This window comes from Uloborus diversus, chromosome 7 (assembly GCF_026930045.1).
Source record: "Uloborus diversus isolate 005 chromosome 7, Udiv.v.3.1, whole genome shotgun sequence".
NCBI classification, from domain to species: Eukaryota; Metazoa; Arthropoda; class Arachnida; order Araneae; family Uloboridae; genus Uloborus; species Uloborus diversus.
Window position 1 is genome coordinate 80,824,000 of NC_072737.1, and position 22,656 is coordinate 80,846,655.

General features: G+C 34.1%; 1 protein-coding gene across 5 annotated transcripts in view; it reads right to left on the reverse strand.

Annotated features, from left to right (window-relative positions):
• The window catches only part of LOC129225937 (fasciclin-2-like), a 234,654-nt gene that overhangs the window by 20,682 nt on the left and 191,316 nt on the right, over positions 1-22,656 (reverse strand). For all 5 annotated transcript variants that reach the window (XM_054860482.1, XM_054860481.1, XM_054860479.1 and 2 more), the window contains exons 2-9: positions 15,739-15,919; positions 13,017-13,162; positions 11,152-11,421; positions 7,485-7,600; positions 6,344-6,497; positions 5,120-5,262; positions 3,753-3,909; positions 742-929 (exon numbers count right to left, since the gene is read on the reverse strand). In XM_054860482.1, coding sequence (XP_054716457.1) covers positions 742-929; positions 3,753-3,909; positions 5,120-5,262; positions 6,344-6,497; positions 7,485-7,600; positions 11,152-11,421; positions 13,017-13,162; positions 15,739-15,919 — 1,355 coding nt within the window. The remainder of the gene's footprint in view (positions 1-741; positions 930-3,752; positions 3,910-5,119; positions 5,263-6,343; positions 6,498-7,484; positions 7,601-11,151; positions 11,422-13,016; positions 13,163-15,738; positions 15,920-22,656) is intronic.

A 22,656-nucleotide genomic window follows, 5' to 3' on the forward strand; every position in this document is an offset into this window, starting at 1 on the left:
TAGTAAAATATTATGCCATCGAAGTCATTGCAAATGGGGGGGGGGGAGGGGGATCAATGAAAGACAAGTACGTGTTTCGATTACGATTGGATTGAAGTACAGTAATCGCCTAGTATCTTCAAAAATAATTTGTCATATGTTTGAAGAATATTTCATTTTATTTACGTGTAGTAGTTTTTGAGCAATCACAAATGGCTTATTATCCTCACTCAACTAAAGTTGATGTTGCTCTGATTTTTCAGATTGCCATGACGACGGTTGGTTTTAATATTTATTTAGAGAGTAAAACTTTCGTTGTCATAATTACAAATCGTATGCGGTTTGATTTTATTCATATTTTTTTTATACATAATCGTTAATTAAACATTAATTTAAAGCATAACGTTATACGTTGTAAATAATCTTTATGATAAATGTACTGGTGGATGTCGACCATAAAACCTTTATTATCGCATCCTAATCACCAATTCTTTTCTTTTAGATATGCCTCGTATTACCTATTTTAGAAAATCACCAGTCATAACTATTCGGGTGACCATTTCCATTCCATGTGTAGAAACAAGAAACCCAACGAGCAGGGTTTTATCGCAATGCGTGATTGGGAAAAACAATTTGAATTCAAGACGTCAAAATTCAAATAATTTTATTATCTTCTTAAGATTCATTTGATTATCCTAAAGAGCTTAATTCATTTTTTAAATATTATTAAAGACAATGAATAAATAAGCAAGAAACGCTCACCAGCAGGTTGCTGTACGATACACCTCCATACAACTTGTACCGCTGTTCATCAAACTCGATGGGCTCATTTTGAAATTTCCACGTCAACGTTGCATTTGGATTAGCTTCTGCTATACACGACAGATTAGCAGGATTGGCTGACCACGCCTTTACAGTGGTAAACGGAGTTGCGCTCATATCAGGCCGAACTGAAACGGAAAAAAATCGGAGGAAGATTAGCGATACAGGATAAGACTTTTTGTTTTTATGTTTTAGTAAAGATACTGGTATTCTTCAATTTTACCTATCCTCGTCATTGTAGAAGCAAAGAAAGAAAGTCTAAAGTTAACAGATGGACCGTGTGCATTTAAAGAGAAAAATAAGAGGTTCAGAGTAGAAATTACTTTGACAGATGCTGTTTAGTGGTTGCCTTCATTTGATTAGATGTAATTCAACGGATATATTATTTTGCTTCTATGTTAGTTCTGTACCTCAGAGCGTAAGTCAAAAAACTGCGCCTTTTCGTTGATTAGTACATTGTATGCAGAAGCCTATTCTGCATCGAGCCATGTGAACGTAATTCTTTAAAAAAAAAATCCTTTTCAATTTTTTACCAGGGTTAAAACAGTGCGCGTCCCATCCTTTGCATGGGCCAGAAAAACGTTTTTCCTCTCCCTTCTAAAATTATCAAAATGTGACTTACGTCCTGTCTCTGAGGTACAGAGTTTTCTTTTGATTTTTTCAAATCGGAGTTTATATTGTTATGGAGTAGTAATTCTGTTGAATAAGTATACACTTTAATTTAAAATTTCATGTCCCGTTTTTACCATGAATACATTATATACGCTGAAGATCAACATAGTTTCGATGCACATCTGTACACAGTGTACGGTTCAACTGTCATGCTTCCTTAATGCAATATACAAACGGGATGGCTTCCTTCATAAACATAAATATGACAAGAGGTAAAATACGTATAGGGGAGCCCGTGGTGGAACGGGATAGCGGGGCAAAACGGAGAACGGCTGTTTTTAGTGAATAAAGGTACCGAAATCTATCGAAAAGCATTGTAACAATGTCGAGTACAGTGATGTAAAACAGACGGCCATTATTGCTCAGTTATTTGTTGTTCAGTAAAAACTAGTGAAGTGCAGAGTTTTCTCAATAAAATTATAACTTTTATTAAATTCTGGTAAAGTTAAGGTAAGTACTTTTACCTGTGCACACTTAAAATCATTGTTTTCAGTTGTTGTTTTATGACAATGTTTGCTTAATTCGATCAATGTAGAGACATAAAAAAATTTAAAACGATATAGGGTAGACCGAACAGTGAGTGAACACCACCCAGTGAATGAACAGCACGTCAGTTTTTTTTAAAAAATAAACTTCCAAAAAATTTTTCTGAATAAATTCACTACAAAAGCGTTCTTTATTGATATTCTAAGCTATCTGACACCTGATTGGTTACTTTGGATGCGTATTTTTTTCCTGGAAAGAATTTGAAGTTTTTACTGCCGTGAATCGCTTTTTCTCTCTTTCAAAATAATAAGGCTGGTTTCCTGCTAGCAATTATTTTGATACATATTATTTTTATCGATAAATTTTATTTTTTAACTCTACGAAAGAAAAATTAAGTATACATATTTAGGCTATGGATTTAAGTTGTTTCAGTCAATGCAGAATGCGTAGATTTTCAGGTAGAGGGGTGTTCAGTCACTGGGTACGAAAAATTGCAAAAACCCAGTGAATGAACAATGGCAAAATTTCTTTTGATTTAAAAAGAAATTTGAAGTTTCTTTGAGATATTTTCATTTTCGTACTTTTTTGTAATGCAGATAGTTTTATATGCTTATTTATTTATGTATTTCATTATATACTTTATAATTTATTTATTTTTGTCTTTGCAAACAATGCACTTTTTACTGAGTTTTATCTATCTAAATCTCTATCTGTATATTAACCTACCCACCTACATCTATCTTTCTTTATAGATGTAGGTAGTTATCTTTATCTCCCTTGATAGATAGACAGGTAGATAGAGAGGTAGAGAAATGGAAATATACATACAAGGAGAGAGAATAGATAGGTAGATATGTATGTATGTTCGTATATAGATAGATAAATAGATAGAGGAAGATATAGAGATAGATGTATAAAAAATAAGAGGTAAATAGATATATAGGTAGATAAAGATAGAGATAGAATAGGTAGGTAGGTAGGTAGATAGATAGATAGATTTATTGATAGATAAATAGATAGGTAGTGGTTAATAGATAGATAGGTAGATAAAGAGACTAATATAGAGAGACATAGCTGGGTAGAGAGACTGATATAGAGATAGATAGTAGATATATAGACAAGGATGGTGCAGAGTTACATCAAGATGATGATTGTTTGTATTTTTATTCCAGGTCAAATGAAGGCTAGGTGACCTGCTAAAATTGTCTTAAATGGGCCTACAACACATGTGCCGGTGCAGACAGCGACGATGATGAGGACGCATTATTATGTAAACAGTCTTAATTCACTGATTCAATATATTTTTAAAAAAAATTTCAGTTATAACTGGCCTACCCCGTTACAAGGGGCAGAACGGGAAATTAAACTTTTTTTTTCGTATGAATATTTAAAGATATTTTCACAGATAAATTGAAATTTTTTCCTGTGTGATATTCAAGTAAACATATTAAGCAATCCATTGTAACTTGGTTCGTGTTTTAAACGATCTTGTATGACCACGTAAATTAATATTTAAACGTAATATCGCATTCCGCCCCCTGTTCCCTTGCTTATTTTAACTTTCTGCGCAATGTTTATGCGCAAGGTCTTGCTGTTACAAGTCCGTATGAAACCTGAATTTTAGATATTGGGAATTTTAATCTAAAGTTAACTTTAACAACTATTTCTAAAATATTTCTGTCTCGGCGAATATCGTACCGTCCATTTATTTCTGTGAGAAGCTTTTGTAATGTTTTGCCCTTTTCGAGTATTTAGGTTCTGAAGAATTAATTATAACAAAATAGTTGTCATACATTGCACTTCAAGGTGTCCTGTTCTTTCGACATGACCCGCAGTATTAGAGGCTTTACAGTAGTACAATCCATCATCAGATCGCTTGACATTTGATATACTGAGCCTTATAACCTTTTGGTCATTCTCTTCCACTTCTTCAACTTCTATACGTTCTTCCTGCAGAACAAAATATAATTGGTCAGAAAATACGAAAAATTAATTCTATTTATTTTATTTTATAGTAAATAATTTCATTCGATGTGAGATGAAGCACAAATAATTTATTTCTTTTTTTTTTTCAAATAAAATTACATCAAGCGAAAGAACAAAAGATGGGATGAGATGTATATTTAAGTAAATCAAAAAATTAAAATATAGCGCATGACTAAACATCGAAGGTAGTTAAAAGCACTAAGAGCTTTTCAACGACTTTGTTTTTAGTTCGTGAAGTTGTTTAGTCATAAATAATTGAAGTCATAATTGCTACGATAAATGATAAAGGTAAACAGTTTAATAGCTTTATTCTTAAAATTTATACTTTCGAAACGAAACAATAATTTTCCGAACAGTTTCCAGTTTACTTTTGTACTTAGTGATTCACTCCAGTTTTAAAACAGCAAGCGCGAGTGGTACATGCGGTATTTCTTTAATAACTATGCAGCATACAACTCATTTCAAACTAATAATAAGAGCTTCGCATAAACGATATTGGTCTTGTAGCTATTTAAATCCATGGAGTCATAGCTGCTACAGAGTATCTGAGGAATTGAACGGCAACTTTTTTTCTACTGTGCCTTTTAGAAAACATTGTATTTTAACGCTAAATACTTAACGATATTGTCAATTGTTTTATTAATTTGCATTTGATGGTATTTAAAAAAAAATCGCACCCACAAAAAAAAAAAAAAAAAAAAAAGGGGGCAGTTTGCTTAGTGGTTGTAAATTAGACAAAATCTTGGCGCTGCTTGAAAACGGGGGCGTGGTGGCAAAACAGTGCCACTTTATGGAAGTTCTCATAATAGTTTTTCGTGTGAAATATATCATTTGAGAAGCTTTATGCAATGTGTTGATGAAAACATCTAAGAAATACATTATCATATGATATTTAAAGCTAAACTGCCGTGGACAGGTAAGGGGCAGTAACTGCAAATATTTTATTTTTTGCATTTTTGTCATCAATTGTACTTAATCTTTACTGTACAAACTTGTTAATTTCGTTTCCACAAAAAAAAAAAAAAAAAAAAAAACGTCTAATTTCAACATTTTTCTATTGTTAGTATGGAATCCAACTCACATTTCTTCAAATAACTCGAAAACTCATTTCTGCAAGTATTGCCGTTTATCTGGCCACGGTAGTAAATTGAAAGCATTTCAACACATTTCTTACCTGTCCATCTTCTATAGGTTGGAATGAGTTGTCCCTCCTGATAGAAAGAGAAGGTCTTGGCACGCCTTCAGCTCTGCATTCGAACAAGGCTTCTTTCGTTTCTTCACGAGTCAAATTGTCGAACTGCACAATGGTTGGAGGCACTGAAAGAATCAACAAAAACAAGTTTTTACTTTCTGGAAATCGAAGCTGTTAAAAAATTGCTGAGTATCAAATGCGTGAATGTGGAATACTGCAAAATTAAGTTTGAGCATGCGTGTGTCTCAAAAGATTATATCTCCTTGCTTTTTCCTGCGAAAAATTATTTTCGCCATGAACACTACACAAGCTCAAAATATTTGATATCCGGGGTTTTCAACCTTCAAGATTTGCCGCCCACAATAAACTCTGACGTAAGGTCACGTTCCCTCTAACACGCACCACCATATGTGTTAAATACAAATAGCACAGTTGGAATTTAAAAATTAAAGTTGAATAGAACAGCTGAAACTGGTTATTAAATGTAAATACTCGTATAGAAAGTAGTTTCGTACACAAAATTTAATATTACTACAGTTAACTTTATTTTGAACACATTATTGGAACCCATAAAATCAAAGAACCAAAGATCAGGGAGCCAAAAAGAAATCAGTTTCGGGGGATACTGTTTGTCTCTGACAAGCTTTTAGATATTAGGAAGTAACTATGATGAAGCCCTCCTGAGGTCATAGTGTCTAGCTTTGCTCTACACTTTGTCGAAAACCATATTTGATAATGTCAAAAGTATTTACACCTGACCACAAAATTGAGCTATTGTAAATTTTACTATTTTACTTTATGTTTACATTCAGGCCTCCCTTTAAATCTTTCTACGGTTCCCCACGAGAGCGCCCCCCCCCCCCAGGTTGAAAATCGCTGCATTAGATTGTGCAATGAAAATACAGTTGAAGGATTCGGGGCAAGAATGTGATAAGCTTCATGATGTGAATTCTTCAGTAGGGCAACTTCCAACTTATAAAAAATATTTATAGAAATTTTCAAAGGTATTATACATTCCAAATTTTGCAAAACTGAAAGCAGAAATGTTTTTCTCCAAATGACAAAAAAACCAATTGCCACGTTTATTTCAATTTTAGTTATGAGCAACAAAAATTTTGATCGGAAAGTCACTCCTTGTGGCTTGTCACATTTCTGCTCCGAGCCCGTCAATTGATTGAACTTTGATCTATTTGTTGCTTATTTTACCTTGAACTTCCACTCTGACAATTTCTGAATCTTCTCCAGCTCTGTTATTAACTTGGCACTTGTATTCTCCACCTGCATTTCTATCTACTTTGTACAGAGTCAGCTTCTCACCGTCCACTTTGAAGCCCTCAACAGTGCTGAGGTTGCGCATATTCTGTGTAAAAAAAAAAGACAACGTGTTTCATACAATTAGGGGAATTGAAACAAAATACTTCGCTGTTGTGCTGATAAGAGATTCACGGAAACCATTATTTGACGAAGACACAAATTTGCAAGATACTTTTTATGAGAAACAATTTATTTCAATTATTTTCTAATTATATCTGATTATGGCTGTGTCTAGGATATTTTTAACAAACGCATTTTACTCATTGAAAATAGGAAATACGTCTCGAAAATTTAATCAGGCGTATTTTTAAGCTTGATATTTTAAATATTTATCATCGTTAAAGATGGGGACGTAAAAGAAGCAAGTGAAATTTGCAAAATATTACGTTTTGATATTTCGTTAGTATATTAAATACAAAATATATGAAATGTTTTAAACACTCAAAACAGTGAGTATCTTTTTCCTGTCATCTTACACTTCATCCCAAGAAAGGTTTTTTTTCTTTTTTTTTTTTTACTGTTATCACTATTATGATCATCACAGCTTTCGTATGTTTCACTAATTCAAAATAGATTTCATTCCTGTAAGAATTTTCAAGGGGTGCTATCACGCCTTGAAAAACCCTAGCTATGATTTTATCTAACCATAAGTAGATTTATGACAAAAATTAACTTCTGTACAATGTGGTTAATATTACCACAAGTTATTCTCATTTAGAACCAAACCGCAAGTTATACAATAGAATCTAATTTCTTTTACTGTGTAACAGAACACTCGCAACAATTTAGAAAGGAATTTTTATTTGCTTTCTGAGCACTCCAATAACAAAGTTGAAAAGCAAAATTCGTAACACCATGAATTTAAAAATATTTTTTAAAAAATTGTATGAAAAATAGGGTCTTTGAATACCGATATTTTAGGTACGAATGTTAAACTTGCGAATCCCCAGTGAAATAAGCAAACGTTACAATTTTCAAACAATACGTTCAACATATTACAAACAAAGTTTTTTTTTTTGAACGGGATACTTACGGGGTCGAACCATGAGTAAATAAGAGGCTCAGAGCCATCAGCTCTGCAAAAGATATCCTTATCTTGTCCTTGAATGGCAATGACATCTTCTGGGAGCTCAATAATCTTTGGAGGAGCTGTAAAGGTAATATAGTGAATGAGGCAATGTTACTAACTAAAAGGATTAAACAAAAACCTAATACTTTACTGTATTATTAGGACAATACAGTAGAGTACCAGAATTCTAAGCATTTGATTTTCAATGCAAATTTCAGACAGTGTGACTTGCATATTACATAAATTTTGCTAGCATTATTTTTAAGAACCTAAAAGAATATACAGGGCGGTTATAAAATAACGTGAGGTATTCAGAGCCCTCCAACGAGTGATGTAGTGGACGAAACATTGTCGAATTTCATGGGCCTACACAGTAGACCATGGAATTTCGATTTCTGAAATTAAAAAAAAAAAAAAAAAAAATAGTACCGAAAATCGCCACCAGGGGAAATTTTAGCGTTGAAAAAGTGTATTACTGTGACTGTTGAAGCATTAAATGCTAACTGATAAAACATTCATCAATTTTATTCACAAAATATGATTTTTACCAACAAGTGATGTTCAATATGACCAACATCGAGATTTTCCAGGTACTGCGTACAATGCACAATAAGTTCCATACCTCTGGAGAGGGGGGGGGGATTTATTTCGCCTACCTGTAACATTTTTTCTAGTATTGAAATTTGAGATATCGGGGACATGTCACAAATACACGACGCCATTACGAAATCCCCATGGTTAAAATCACAAGGTGAAAAGATAAGGCGACCACGATATCCATACCGTAGGAAATGCATGACTAATAAAACTGCTATCAAAGAAATGTTGTCGCCATACACTCAGTACTTAAAGCCCAACATGGGGTGGTGCACTATCTTACATGAATATTATTCAGAAAGAAATCCTTGCTGCCGCGCCGAAATTTCTTCCTGACAACTTTAGGTAAAATTCTTCTCTTGTTATAAATTGAAATTTCTTGTTGGTTGTATTGAACCTCATTTGCAAGCAACAATTATTTGTAGCAAATAACTTGATGTGTGCTTTTAATTGGGATTTAATTATTCAGTATTCGCGAGTAATACACTTTTGCAGCGCCAAAATTCCCTCTGGTGGTGAATTTTAGTACTAATTTTTTCATTGTAGAAATCAAAATCCCATGGTCTGCTGTGTGCGTCCATGAAACTTGGCGATGTTTGTCCAATACTTCACTTGCTAGAGGTCTCTGAATACCTCACGTTATTTTATAACAAACCTGCATAAATAGATAAATTCATAGCAAAAGATATATTAATACAAGATTCAACTATGTTTTTCCAAGTTTGAGAAATAAAAATGTAAAGAGGATGTCATATGACAATAAACCTTACTATGCTTATGAAACTTAAAAGTTCAGATTTTTAGAACTTCGAGTTTTACCAGATGTTTGAAGCACTATAACTGCAGCACCAATGAAACGGATCTTCAGGGAGTTATTCACGAAAGCATTTGCAAAATATTTGTACAAAATTGTTCATTGGAATTTTATGTTGAGCAAAATACTGTTATGTGTGAGAGGATTCATTGGGCAGGCTGTCATTTCAATACAAGTTACCTCGGTGACAGGAACAAGGGGCCCTTGGGGAGTGATGTCATTTCAATGTTTTTCGAGAAGGGGAGGGGAACATATACTCACAGCTTATTATATCGAAAAAGAACAAAAAATACTTTCAATTATGTAAATACATTGGTTTCTCAACGCCAGATGAGAAGCAACTGCCCCTTTCTGACTCTCATTAATGGCAGGCTTTTCCATAAGGCTCTTAGGACTCACATAAAACAAAGTCCGGCTATTGATTTCCAGGACTGACGTAACTGTAGGAGAACGAAAAGACGGAAGATGGTGCTAATGATTGCATATTGAAGAGCGTTTTCTTGCGCATGTGCAGTGCAATCGGCGTTATTCTAAAGTAAGTGGTTCTCGTGAAAAAGCGCATTCAAACGTAGCTCTCAAACTCCTGTTGTCGAAGTGAAAATGGAGCAAAGAATTAACATTAAATTTTGCTTCAAATTGGGCAAGACAGCTGCAGAAACATACGAAATATTGAAACAAGTTCACTTTAACTTTTGAATGGTTTGAACACTTTCGGGAAGGGCTCAAAAACGTCGATGATGATCCAAACACAGGTCGGTCGCAGTCCATACGCACGCTCGAAACAATAGAAAAAGTTCTCGTTATGGTGACAACAGGAATTGAACTACGTTTTAAAAGGCCTTTTCCACGAGAACCACTTACTTCAGAATGGCGCCAGAATGCGCAAGAAAACGCTCCTCAATATGCAATCATTAGCGCCATCGTCCGGCTATTCATTCTCTTACAGTTACGTCAGTCCTGGAAATTAATAGCCAAACCTTGTAGTATTTTCACAAAAGTTATCTAAAAAACACGAAATTGCAGTATCATCAATTTTTATTTATAACAAAGAGTGAGGTTAAGTTCATTTGCTTCGAAAAGTATTGAAATTTGTTATCCAATGTTCCATATAAATTTTTCAAAAAAATGAAATATTGGCAACATAAATCTCGAGAGAACCAAATAACTTCAGTTTTCTTTCCTTTAAAAAACTTGCAGTAAAAACCAAACCTCAAATTAATATTCCGACTATAAAAAGTCTGTTCTTCATCCCTTTATTTAAATCTGACAAGCTTTATAAAATATTTAGATTTGTGCCGAAAATCCGCCAATAAATTTTGCGCTTCGTTTTTTTTTTCAGGGCTTTAGTTTTTCCCAAGAAATAAGTCAACTTCTTAGTTTTCCATCCTCTAACAGAAAATAGCACATAGAAATGGCGGGAAAATTAGGAATGCAGATTAAAATATATTATTACCGTGTCTTCAAATGAAAACCATCAGAGGCTAACGAAATCATGACTGAATTCTAATTTTTCAGATTTAAATTTCAAAAAAATCATGTAAATTTGAATTTGGAAGTCTTTGTTAATAAGGTTCTCATGGAGACTTCTATAAACTGAACTATTTCGATAAGCCAATCTGATAAAGCCTGCTCTTCTGTTTTTAATTAATTCTGCCAAAATTTGCCAACTTTTGAAGTCGTGCCAAAAATCTTAGTTGCAAAAAAATTCCCCGTTAGCCTCGTGATAAATTTACAAAGAACTTGACAATTGTTACTGCTAAAGCCTTAGATCGTAGTTTAAGTAGCAACACGTCCGCCATCTTGGAATTTAATGCCGCTTTCTTAGTATATCTGCTATAGTGAAGTACATTGTGTTTTGCTTCTCGATTGTAAATAAGCCTGGAGTTAATAAGAAACTACAATCAAGATGCAAAACACGCTACTTCACGATTGCAGTCATAGAAAAAAAGCATGTTTAGTCCGATGATGCCTGTTGCAACTTATCCTACGATTCAGGGCTTTAGTTACTACGAAAGCAAACGAAATTGAATTCCAATTTCGGTAGTTAAAAATTGAAAGTAAAATATCAAATGTCAACTGGAAAACTTGAGCTATGATAGGGACTTTTGGCGACATAAAGAATTTCGCCCAAATTTTACTGTAATGAATATTTACATCAAATATGGTAACCAGATAGGTTTTTAAAAATTCCTTACATGAGTTTATTGATAGTATACTCACTAAGAACATTGACTGTAATGTTTCGGTACTTATTGATGCCAGTAGCGAGAACAAACGCTTCGACGGTATAAAGGCCAGCGTCTTCAGATGCTACAGATGAGATGACGATTCCAGATGGAGTGACCATGATTCGTTCCGATTGCACCCTCTTCTTGTTTTTCTCCCAGTTGATGGCAGGTTGTGGATTACCAATCGGGCGACAGTTGATGCGGCCTTCCTTGCCAACCACCAAGTCTTGAACTTCAGCACAGTCCTCAAACTTGATGTCCTCTGTGAAACAAATAATAATTAAATTTGTTGGTTCGTTTAAACAGTTTAATGGTGCACAAGAAGCTCAGTTTCACTATTTGGAGAAACGTCCCGTAAACAGTCAACGAATTAATGTTTGAGCAGTTATAACAAATACTGAATATTGTAGGAAGTGTTTCAACTAAGTTACGACGCTTGAAAATTTGAAAATCCTTTTTGCCCTTTATAAAAGTGAGCAGAAAAGATCTTTTTATCTCTTTGAAGCACGGTGGCTTCGTTTGAGACCAAAAAAATTTTATATGTTTTTTCAGTCAATTGTTGAAGCCACTGTGCCAGTTGACTGTGACTAACAAAAAGAAGAAAATGATGGCTTCAAATGATGCCGACGGGACTCAAAGTGTTAATTAAGCATAAAGTTGTGTGTTTACAAAAATGTAATTTTTACATTACCTTCCTACAAAATGATGTTACATACCCTCTGTGAGACAACCGATTAAATTTGATTACGGTTTTAAGCCATTTTCATACTTCTTCCGTTGGGATGTTTTTGATCCGCTGATAGTAGTTAATTAATGAGAAAATTGCTCAAAATAAAAATTAAGGATGTGTTGTTAAATTTGTAGGAGTTCATTCAGTCAAAAAAAAAAAAAAAAAAGTACAAAAAGTTTTGAAGATTATTTTTTTGCATGCGATACAAAGATAATGATATTAAATAAAAATATATTTTAAAATTAAATGCTACAAATTTATACCTGTCCTTCATATCACCTAATTCACGCCGCACATGGTACGTCTTGTTAATTATATCTTTCGGTATTCTTAAAACAATTAACTTCAGCAACAAATAAAGGATATTAACAACAAATAAAGGCTGCTTTTTGACGACTTTTGTTATTGATGCGAACCAATTTTAAACAAATTGTTTTTAGGTGACGGAGAACAACAACTTTTTTTTTTGTTTTCTCTGATTAATAGATATTTTGATGCTTGGGAACTATTCCGCTTTTGAAATAAATTTGTTTTTTTTTTTTTTTTTGGTTTCAAGTTTTGTATGAGCCTAAATAAAAGCAGTCACAATGGATTTTTTAAGGTATAATTTTAAAGCGCAAGTAAAACAAAATAAACCGTTCCCCGAAGCCTAGGTACAATGGTCCACAGAACGACTCTCTTTAAAACAAATGTAAGTAAAACTTACGTAATAATGTAGTATGATGTAATATGTTAGATAATTATGTAGTTGTGAAGAATTTAGTATTTTTTCATTAAAAAAAAATACAATAGAATCAATGTAATTCTTGAGAATCAAAAATCCTTATTTTACCTTTTTTCTATCAAAAGTTTTTTTTTTTTTTTTTTTTGTAGGACTAAACAATTGATATAGAACATAGCAGAACTGTAATTGAGTTTTGAAGAAAGTTTTCGTGCAAAATTAATGAAAGAGTTAATGCAAATTTAGACATTTTCAATATAACAATATCTATAGACACTTTATAAGTTTCACAGATTTCTCCACATAAGTTCTAAAAGCTCTGCAGAGAATCAACTTTTTTTGTAACATTAATTTAAACTTATTGAAAATGTCAATTATGTGAGCAAACTTTTTAACCGCTACTCACCGTAAAAGTTAATTTCTACTTCTACTTCTAGTGATTTTGAGCTGCTATAAAGACCCGTGCATCTGTAAGTTCCACTCTCATCTACTGTGGGGTTGACGAAAGACAACTTTAAGGAAGATTCACCGAACATCTTCACGCCAGGTGTGCTAGAGGGGGTAAAATGATCAATTACAATGAGGAAAAATTTATATACTTTTCAACCAACATTCATTAATCGTCAAAAACAGCAAGCACTAGAGCAGCCAGAAATATCTTCTGCAGGGGGTTTTTGATGAAAAATAGCTTCTGGAGGGGTCTTTTTAAAAATGAGAAATACCTCTTGAAGGGGATTTTTTTGATCAAAAACGCCTTCTGAAGGTTTTTTTTTTGTGATCAAAACAGTCCTTTTATAGGCATAAATTACTGTATTGGAATTTGCACTTACGTTGAAACAAATGGCTATCGGGGGTGTTTTCACTCCCCCCTTCTTCACTGAGCTACTGACAGCAAGCAATTCATAAGATTTAAGAAAGAAAGTCCGTACAACATAAAGTAAAGAAGAAAAAAGAAGACAACGGAGCTAAATTTTAATGAACGTTTACTGACCAAGATATCTTGTAAAAGCAAGAAACTTGCCGCAGAGAGAGAGAGACGAGGGATGTCGCGAAGTGTCCACGATACATTAATACATATACAGTGGAACTCCAATAATCCGAACTCCTATTAGCCGAATCGCTGATTAACCGAAACCCTTTCAGAGTTGCGATTTGCAAAATAATGATTCTGTCTACTCGGCATTCCCTCAGCTAAACCTGTCAAACAGTTATTTTGACAGAGATATTCATCAAGAAATGACTTTCATTTACAATACGGTGTGTACGTGCTGTACTAATGTACAGCAGTTGTAAGTACGCTTAACAAGTAAAAGGGTTGCCTTTTCATTTGATCAATTAAAAACTCTCTTCTATCAAAAATAGTTTTTTCCCGACAATTTTCAACATACATTCAATAATTAATATGAATCCCTTTTTTTTTGACAAAATCCGATTATCTGACATTTTTTGATTTTCTTAATGGGGTTCGGCCTCAATTGATTCAAATAATTGGAATTCTACTGTTCGTATAAAAGAGACAGACCTAGGGTGCCGTAAGAAAATTCTAATTCTTCAAAAGGTGCTACTAATCGGAAACGTTCGGGAATCCCAGCTCTATGCAATTTCTCTCCATCTGAATCAAGAGCAACAACTTTATTATAGACCTGGTTACAAGACCCTTCTTTTGCTATTTGTATCAGAAAGACTATCCGTGTGTACATGGAATACACCGCCAGCTCAGTCATTTCCAAATGATGATTTTTGGAAATGACTGAGCTGGCGGTGTATTCCATGTATTTCTGCTTTAGCCCTGGCTAATGGGCGGTAATTTACTGAATATCCCTGTGTAATTAGATTATGTGCTGTTGCCATATTAAAACGACTTCCAAACTATTACTTAACGAACGACTGCCCAGTATAAAGCTGTTAAGACACCGAGTGCCCTAACACGTTGATTGCGAACTACAATATAAGTGATAGCATGTGATTTTGGCTAAGAAAATCTATTAAGAGTAAGAGTTCTCATAGTACATAGTTGCTGATGAACTTGACGTTTTCGTACAGATTCGAGAGTTATAGTTATAGGTACAAGGTAGGAGATTTGGTTTCTAATTCTGGGAGTACCATTAAATCAAAACTGACTCACTGATAAATTTATTCATTTTTAAATTTTATATCGCACTTTAATGATAAAATTTATATTTTTGAACATTGTATTTTATACTTTTTTTTTTCTTAATTATGCTTTATTGAAAAAATTGTTTAAAAATGTTTACTTCCCAATCTTTTCAAGACTGTATGATGGGATTGAATTAAGATAACTACTTGATGCTCAAAAAATGTAAGCAGGGTTGGCAGTCAATGTGTTAAGCTTTTTCAATTTCATTTAGTTCCTACAAAACCTTCACTAGCCCCTTTGTGGTGGTGTGTTTAAAATTTAATTTACTGTAAAATTTAATTACCAATTTATCCGATATAGGGGTGCCACATGAGAGGTTATGGGAGATTACTGACAAGCTCATAAAAATTTCCTTATTCGGCAATTTTTTTCCGACGATTTGGCACATTTAGGTATGAGTGCATGCTCTTATTTTATCATTCGATAAGATTCGGAGTCTTGTTCGATAAAATCCGAATCCCCCTCCCCCATTTTTCCTAAAAAAAAGTTCGGGGTGTACCTGATGCATATAAACAACCATTACTTTGCTAAAGACCATGTAAAAACTTGAAGACTGCTGATTGGCGAACACATAAAAACACGTCAGCCATCTCCTTTATAGCTTGAATTGCGTGCTCTTTTAATGTTTCATTTCGAAACGAGATTTCCTAGACATTTAAAGGGAGAGGAGATTAAAAACACTCTCTCTCAAACGTGAATTCAGAATTTCTGGGGAACGAAATTCGTTCACATGCGTTGGATGGTTAAAAAAATATGGCTGATGCATTTGCGTCGACTGACCAATCCGGAGTCCCAAACAATGACAAGGTCCCTGGCTAAGTAAAGGTTGTTTATATGCTTCCCTCATCAAGTAAGGCATCAATTCATAACTTTCTAAATTAGACAAAGTTTAAATCATTGCAAATAATTTTCTACTGGAAAAAGAAATTGATTGTGATACATTTGAGTTGGATAATAAACTGAAACTCACCCTTCAGGAATTATTTCTCCATTCGGCTTGTACCATTTCATCTCGTTGAAGCTGCCTTCATTGTCTGGCTCACCCGAACAAACCAACCCAAATGGCTTGCCTGCTGGCGTACTTAGGTAACTTTGAGGAGGACTGATAATTAGGCGGGGTTCTATTTCTTGACAATGCACCAGCCTGAACACTAAAGAGAGGGAGAAAAAAATTAATGCCAAGACTAAATAACATATAATATCACAAGAATTCAAAAGTAGGAAGAAATAAATATTTTATTAGTTTTACACTAAACATAATTAATACGGGGTGCCCCCTAAAGGCAAGGGCGCACTCCCCCCCCCAATCACGCGAAGACCCCCCCCCCCAAAGCAAGAGCACCCACCCCCAAAATGAGAAAAATACACGTCAAAACACCCCTCTTAATAATTTCAATGGCACAGTCTGTGCCATTAACCCCCCCTCCCCAGGTTAATACATTTATTTCAGAAGTTCGGTGAAAATTCCCTGTTCCATTTAATAATACATGACCCACACTTGAAATTAAAGCAAACTAGGCGTTTTTTTTTTATTATCTGGAAAAATAAATTTTCAACTCCAAAATTCTAAAGTTTGAGTTTTCATGTTTTACAATTATTCTCTTAATGACTATTTCAATAGTTGATAAATACTAATGATTACGGTAAATAAATGTTTTTCAATTTTGAAGATAAAAAGTTACTATTTTAAAAAGTAGATGGCAGCACTATTCACATTAGACTGGCAAATTGATTTCAGAAACTTGAAAGTGTTTTGGATTTACACGTGATAACAAACATAATTTGCGGTTAATTTAAATTATTACAGGATGTGAGTGTAAAAATGACAGTAACACAATACAGCACAGTGCCAATAGGCGTTGAATCAAATAGGTTTACAATCTGCATTGAAATTACATGAATGCTGAAAACTGGAACCAGGATTTGATCTTGTGGGGTGCGGGGAGGTGGGGAGGGTTCATAATTAGATATAGATTGACTAACAAGGTGAGTAGCAATATGGTTCAAAACTAAAAGCTATATTCGGGGTTTTAATCACCGAAGCTATCCTTGTTTTCGCCTCCAAATTACATCGGACATAACTGAACCTAGGATATTTTAAAGAAGTGCATTTGACAAAATGCACTTGCCCAAGAGAACAGTACTTATGACTTAATTACGATTTGACACTCAGACTGAAGCACAGCTAATCTACATTTTCTTGGAAAAGGAAGTGCTTGGAATGCAAAAGAAAATAGTATCTGTAAAAAAAACACGATTTTTTCAAATAGTTTACAGAAGAAGAGGAAACATGGTCGTGGGTTTTGCTGAAAAGCCGATTTTACTGTACACTGTACACCGAGGAGCATAACGGAGCTCTTTCTACTCGTTGAATTGAAAGCAAAAGTTTCTCTAAAAAATTCGATGGTATGTTTGAAATTATGCTTTCTTGTACAACCGATTTTATGTTCGGTTCAGAGACACGTTCGCATGAAAGTTTGAAATTTCATTCAAAAGATCCCATTGGGTGATTTAGTTTTTAAATTGCTTAAAACCAAAGTTAAAGAAAAAAAAAAAAAAAAAAACACACACACACACACACACACACATTCCCCCCTAGAAAAAAAAACATTAATAAAATTAAGATCGATTAGTTGAACGTTAGTAACGATTGCAATCTATTTATCAGGTAGGTTCATTAGGTTGTTATAAAAATATTTGTGTTAATATTGGTTAACTAAATTATATTTTTCAAAAACTGAACAAGTTCAGGGAATTGAAAATTTTCATGTCGATTACATTTCTGTCACTTTTTATGAGCTCTAACTCAAATGTTTACACCTAGTTTAAAGTTTTTTTTTGACTTATCTCAGAATTGTCTAGCAGGGCTAGACAATACAAACGTCTGCATACTAGATAAATCCGAACTTTTGCAAAAAAGTTCAAAAACAAAATTTAAAGTCATGCAGTGCAGTTACGAAGTCTTCTAAAGACAATCCTAGTTGCATACATTATCTGCCCCCCCCCCCCAAATCGTGAACTACGACTTGTTCAAAATTAGAAAGGTTTCTAGGTTTAAAATAGCATTTTATCTTTTCTGTATACATTTTTATTAGTTTTAAACCCGGCGAAAATCCATTACGTCAAATTACTTTCATTGTTTTGTTATAAGTAATGATTCTGTAGATCCTTTTATTGTACCTGTTATAATATAATTTTTTTTAAACTGAACTTCATTCTTGAAATATCCTTTACAATATTTCTCAAACGTAAAACGTCGGAAAACTTTCATGGAACCTTTTCTCTAAATCATGCCGTGTAGGTACTTTCAAGGGATATTATTACCATCTCGTGCCACATAACAGAACAGACAAGAGCTTCTACCATTTGTATAAGTTATCACCAAATTTTTAATTTTGGCATTTACAATCCGTCTCTTCTATTGTAGTTGCTTCACACAGTGCATCAAACATTTTTTTGAGACAAGCCTGAACCTATGTGCCAGACGTTTTTTTTAAAACTTTTTTTGGGGGCTTACTGGAGCACCAAGGACTTGGGCCTCATAATCTGTTTTGGTATTCCCGGGAAAGAAGAAGAAAAAAAGGATATGGTCAATGTACCCAAAAACACCATAAAGTTTTTGATTAATATTTATCAACTCATAATATAAATACACACACACAAGCGTGATATCTAGAGTAGTGAAAAGCAATTTAGTCGTGTGACAGCAAGAAATATTTATGGCTCTTTGTCTCCTGATGAAACATCTGTTTATCTTGCATGGGGCAAAAGAAAAACGCATTTATGTCAGAATTGTCCCAAAAGCGGAGAGAAATATTGTTAGTCTTAACCATTCTTTCAAAAAATAAATAAATAAATAAATAAATAAAATAAAAAAAATAAAAATATATAAATAAAAATCAACGTTCAAGTTAAGTACGTCGGAGTTTGATAAAATAAAAGATCTCACAACAACTCATCTCCTCCCTTGGGCCCTTAAAGGGAGTGGTCCGGCTCCAGGGGACCTACGGGTACTCAGAGATGAGCTTCCTCGAGAAACAATGCATTAAGCTTCTAGAAATGCTTATGCGAAGAAAAGTATCTCGATACTACCCGGATTCAGTAAGCTGTGTAATGAAGCCCACATTATTCCATTTTTTAAAGCTGCACCTACTTGAATTGATACGAAATAGATTGCTCTTACCTAGCTATTAACAGGCACTAGTTATTTCCGTTTTCCCCCCAACTACAGATTATCCTTGTAATTCGTAAGATTTCATCCAAATGAGCGCTGCTTAGCAGAAATTCCAAAATGAACAAGACCTAATCATTCAACCTAACAATCAATAACCAAAGATTCTACAAGTTGATTCATGTTGCCAGGCCCAACAGACCCCCGACATCACCACCAAGTTACACGCGAATCTGGAAGTCTATCGGAAATCGTGACTCCGAGTAACGAAAGGCTTAGAAAAATCCGTTGCGTGACACACGGAACATTGTTATTATCATGCCCACCTTTTATGCATTCTTTTTTGGAACTAATCTAAGACATATCGTCGGTGGTTGGTGAAATCGCTAATGAGTGATCCGCTTTCGATAAGTACAGCTTCTTTGTTGCCGTCAGGTCACATCGTGACGTTCTAGGAAGCAGTTTTCGACCGTGACCGCTTCCAATCGCTATGGGAATCATGACAGAGAACAAGGATTTGATGCCGTTTAACCCTTTTTCACTTCCTCACTTTTTATTTAGAAGTTAACCGGATGGCCTCGCGTTATAATTACGTGTTGATGAGATGAGTGTGTTTCGTTTTCTCTACTATTTTCGGTGACGTGGTTTTTTGCTCTACTAGTGTCGTTAATGATGCTCACGCTTTCTGCTTATAACTGATTTCAACTGACTGATATAATTGATTCTTCTTAGAATGCTACTGTTCTGAACTCACAATGTTCCTATTTACATGTTATCAGTTACTGCTTCAAAGTCCAGAGGTGTGGAGTCTGAGCTGAAGGTAGACTGATTTTGGAGTAAAGGAGTCGGAGCCATGATCAAAAGATCTAAAATATTTGAAATCTGTCATTTTCCATCTCACACAACCCTGTCAAATTCTGCCATATTATCTACAAGCAGATTGAAGATAATTGGGTAATATTTTCGTAGTGCAGTTTTCAGATCTCTCGACTATTATCTGTTTGCGACTTTTTCGATTTGTGAGTTATTATTGCAGTTGTTTGTTATTTTAATGGATTGGCTGTACTTTCGTGCATCGTCAAAATAAAATGGTGAATAGGTATGTTCTGGCCATGACGCGTTGGCATGTCTGGTTTAAGCATTCACATTAACTGAAAATGTTTATTTCGGAGTTTTAGAGGATGGGGGAGAGTGATTGAATCATGATTACTCTTGTTTTTGTCTATTCTAACTTGCTCTCTACTTGCTAATTCCTACTACAACCTGAAGTCTTCTATTTCTGGTTCTCATTGACCTCCCATCACCTGATGGGATAACTATAAAACTATTACAAGAAATGGATTGGTAAATAAACATATATAGAGTATAAAGAACGAAAATTTCTTGGGATATAGAGTAAAATATGGTTTGAGAAGTATTTGTTCTTCAAATTAGAGATCACGTTATATGAGAATCGTTAAGGAAGCAACCCGTCACTGTTTCAAGGACGTGAAAACTTTTAAGATTAATCTTTACGTCCTCGGAACACGATGAAAGATGGATTCTTCCTCATTCGAATATAAAGACGGTTTACAGTACATTGCTAATTAGTAGTATAATTAAATTTTTCGTGCAAATTTAAATATTAATTAGAACGGACATAATCGGGAATTCATTGTATGCTCGGAGAAACATAAATATTTCCATTCAAAGAGTTTTTTGAATTTTTGATTTATGTGTACATTTTCAAAATAGTATTAAAAAATATTTCACGCTGAAATAAATGTAAAAGTAACGTTTATTTCCGCTAGTGTTGTCAAAGAGTATTAAACTTAATGATGTAACCTCAAAATATAACCATGCTGTTAGTTATTTTAAATTTGCTATACTTTGAAAGTTTATTATGATTTCCTTACGAGATTTTAAAATTTATAAATATTTTTTTCTGTAACTTACAGTGAATGTAATGTTTTGGTGCACATCATTTCTTTGTGCTTAAAATTAAGCGGATTGGGAGAGGAAATAAAAAATTTTGTCAGTACAAAGCAGATAGCCAACAATAAGTGCTGTAAAATTTGAAAGAGAGTGTCCTAAGCCAATTACGAGAACGAAAAAAATCAATGTAACATACATAGGCAATGCGAATACAATAAAACTTATCAAGTTGAACATTGTTTAGTAGAATCAAACAAAAGTGTATGCTTTAATGTATATAGATTATAAAACATTCGTTCTCTTCTGTCATGGAAGTTGATAATTTCCTATCAATAGCTTGGTATTAACGCTTCTATCCAACGAGCCTTAATACTTAAGAACAATTGTTCGTTAGAGCAATTACTTTAAATCTAAAAGAATCAATCAAAGTTAAGAACTCGATCCATGGCTTGGCAACGCATTTGACTCAGAACCAGCAGGTTGCGGTTTCTAATCTTCGTGTTGCTGTTGCTGCTTTGAGAAACGAGAAATGGAGCTTGCTTGACTTGCATTTTTTCTTGGATCTTGTTTTCATCTAGTTAAGTGAGCAAAATCACACCCAGTTCACCAATAAGAGGTCAAATTCGTCGCGTGACTAAAATCAAAAACGAAGTTAAATCCCAGGCGTACGAAAATCGGGCCTTATTGTCCTGATAAATATGAATGTTGGGATTTTTGTTGATTTACTCCAATACGCAAACACTGGGAAAAAACTTTTAGATGTCTTGCAGTCTCAAAGGTGTTCCAAACACAAAATCCCGAAATAAGCTTCGTTCCGCTCGTTGAGACTTTTGACTGCTCAAAGAAACGTAAGCTTAAATCTCATAAAATTTTCGTCGTACAGCAAAACCTATAAAGTTGACCACCTTTGTAAGTTGACCGCTTTTTCAGGTACAAAAAGTCTTATATCGTATAAGTCAACCTTTATAAGTTGACCACTAAAGTAGTGCACCGCAAGAGGCCAACTTAAGTAGTCTTTACTGTATTTGACGAAATAGCTTCATGGAAAATGTTTAGATTAAACATTTCGTTTAGTTGTAGAAAAAATTGTATGATTTTGGCATGAGTTTCTGAATCCAGCGATAAACTAAATGAGAGAGTTTGTCTTACGTTTGAAGAAAGCTCGAAAGTGAGCGATTCATTTCCGAAAGTGAACCTATGAACAAAAAAGTAAAGAAATAAGGCAACGGCACCAGTAACAGACAAGGGTTCAGTAACAGACAGTCGTAAATTTGAATTTAAATAATAGGAATTTTAGGCGGGTAAAACTGATGTTGCTGTGGCCCATGAATACGGTAACGGTACAACCATCTAGTGTTGTCAGAGTGAATTTTATGAGCCACTTGGTATTTACAAGGCAGTGGTGGAAGGTTTTGAACGGCCACCACGAGGTCTGGCGATGTTTCATGTTTATTTGAATTTGATAAGGCTTTAGATCTGAAAATAAAGAACTTTTGCACATTTTGAAGAGAAAAGAGGAATGCTGTCCATTACTCATCCTTTCCTCATCCTATATGTTACTGGATATCATCAGATTTTTCGGTGTCTGTTACTGGGGCTCAGACTTTTTTCCGAAATTGAGCAAATAAAAATAGAATTAGTTAATTTAAAAGATCCAGAAGCAGCCAAACGTTAGATGAGATATAGTTGCATGAGAGAAAAATAATTTTAAAAGTCTAAATACATTAAAAGACTCCGAAATTTGAGTTAACCTGAAAGAGATGTCTTAAGCATGTCTGTTACTGGTGCTGTTACCCTAAAGGA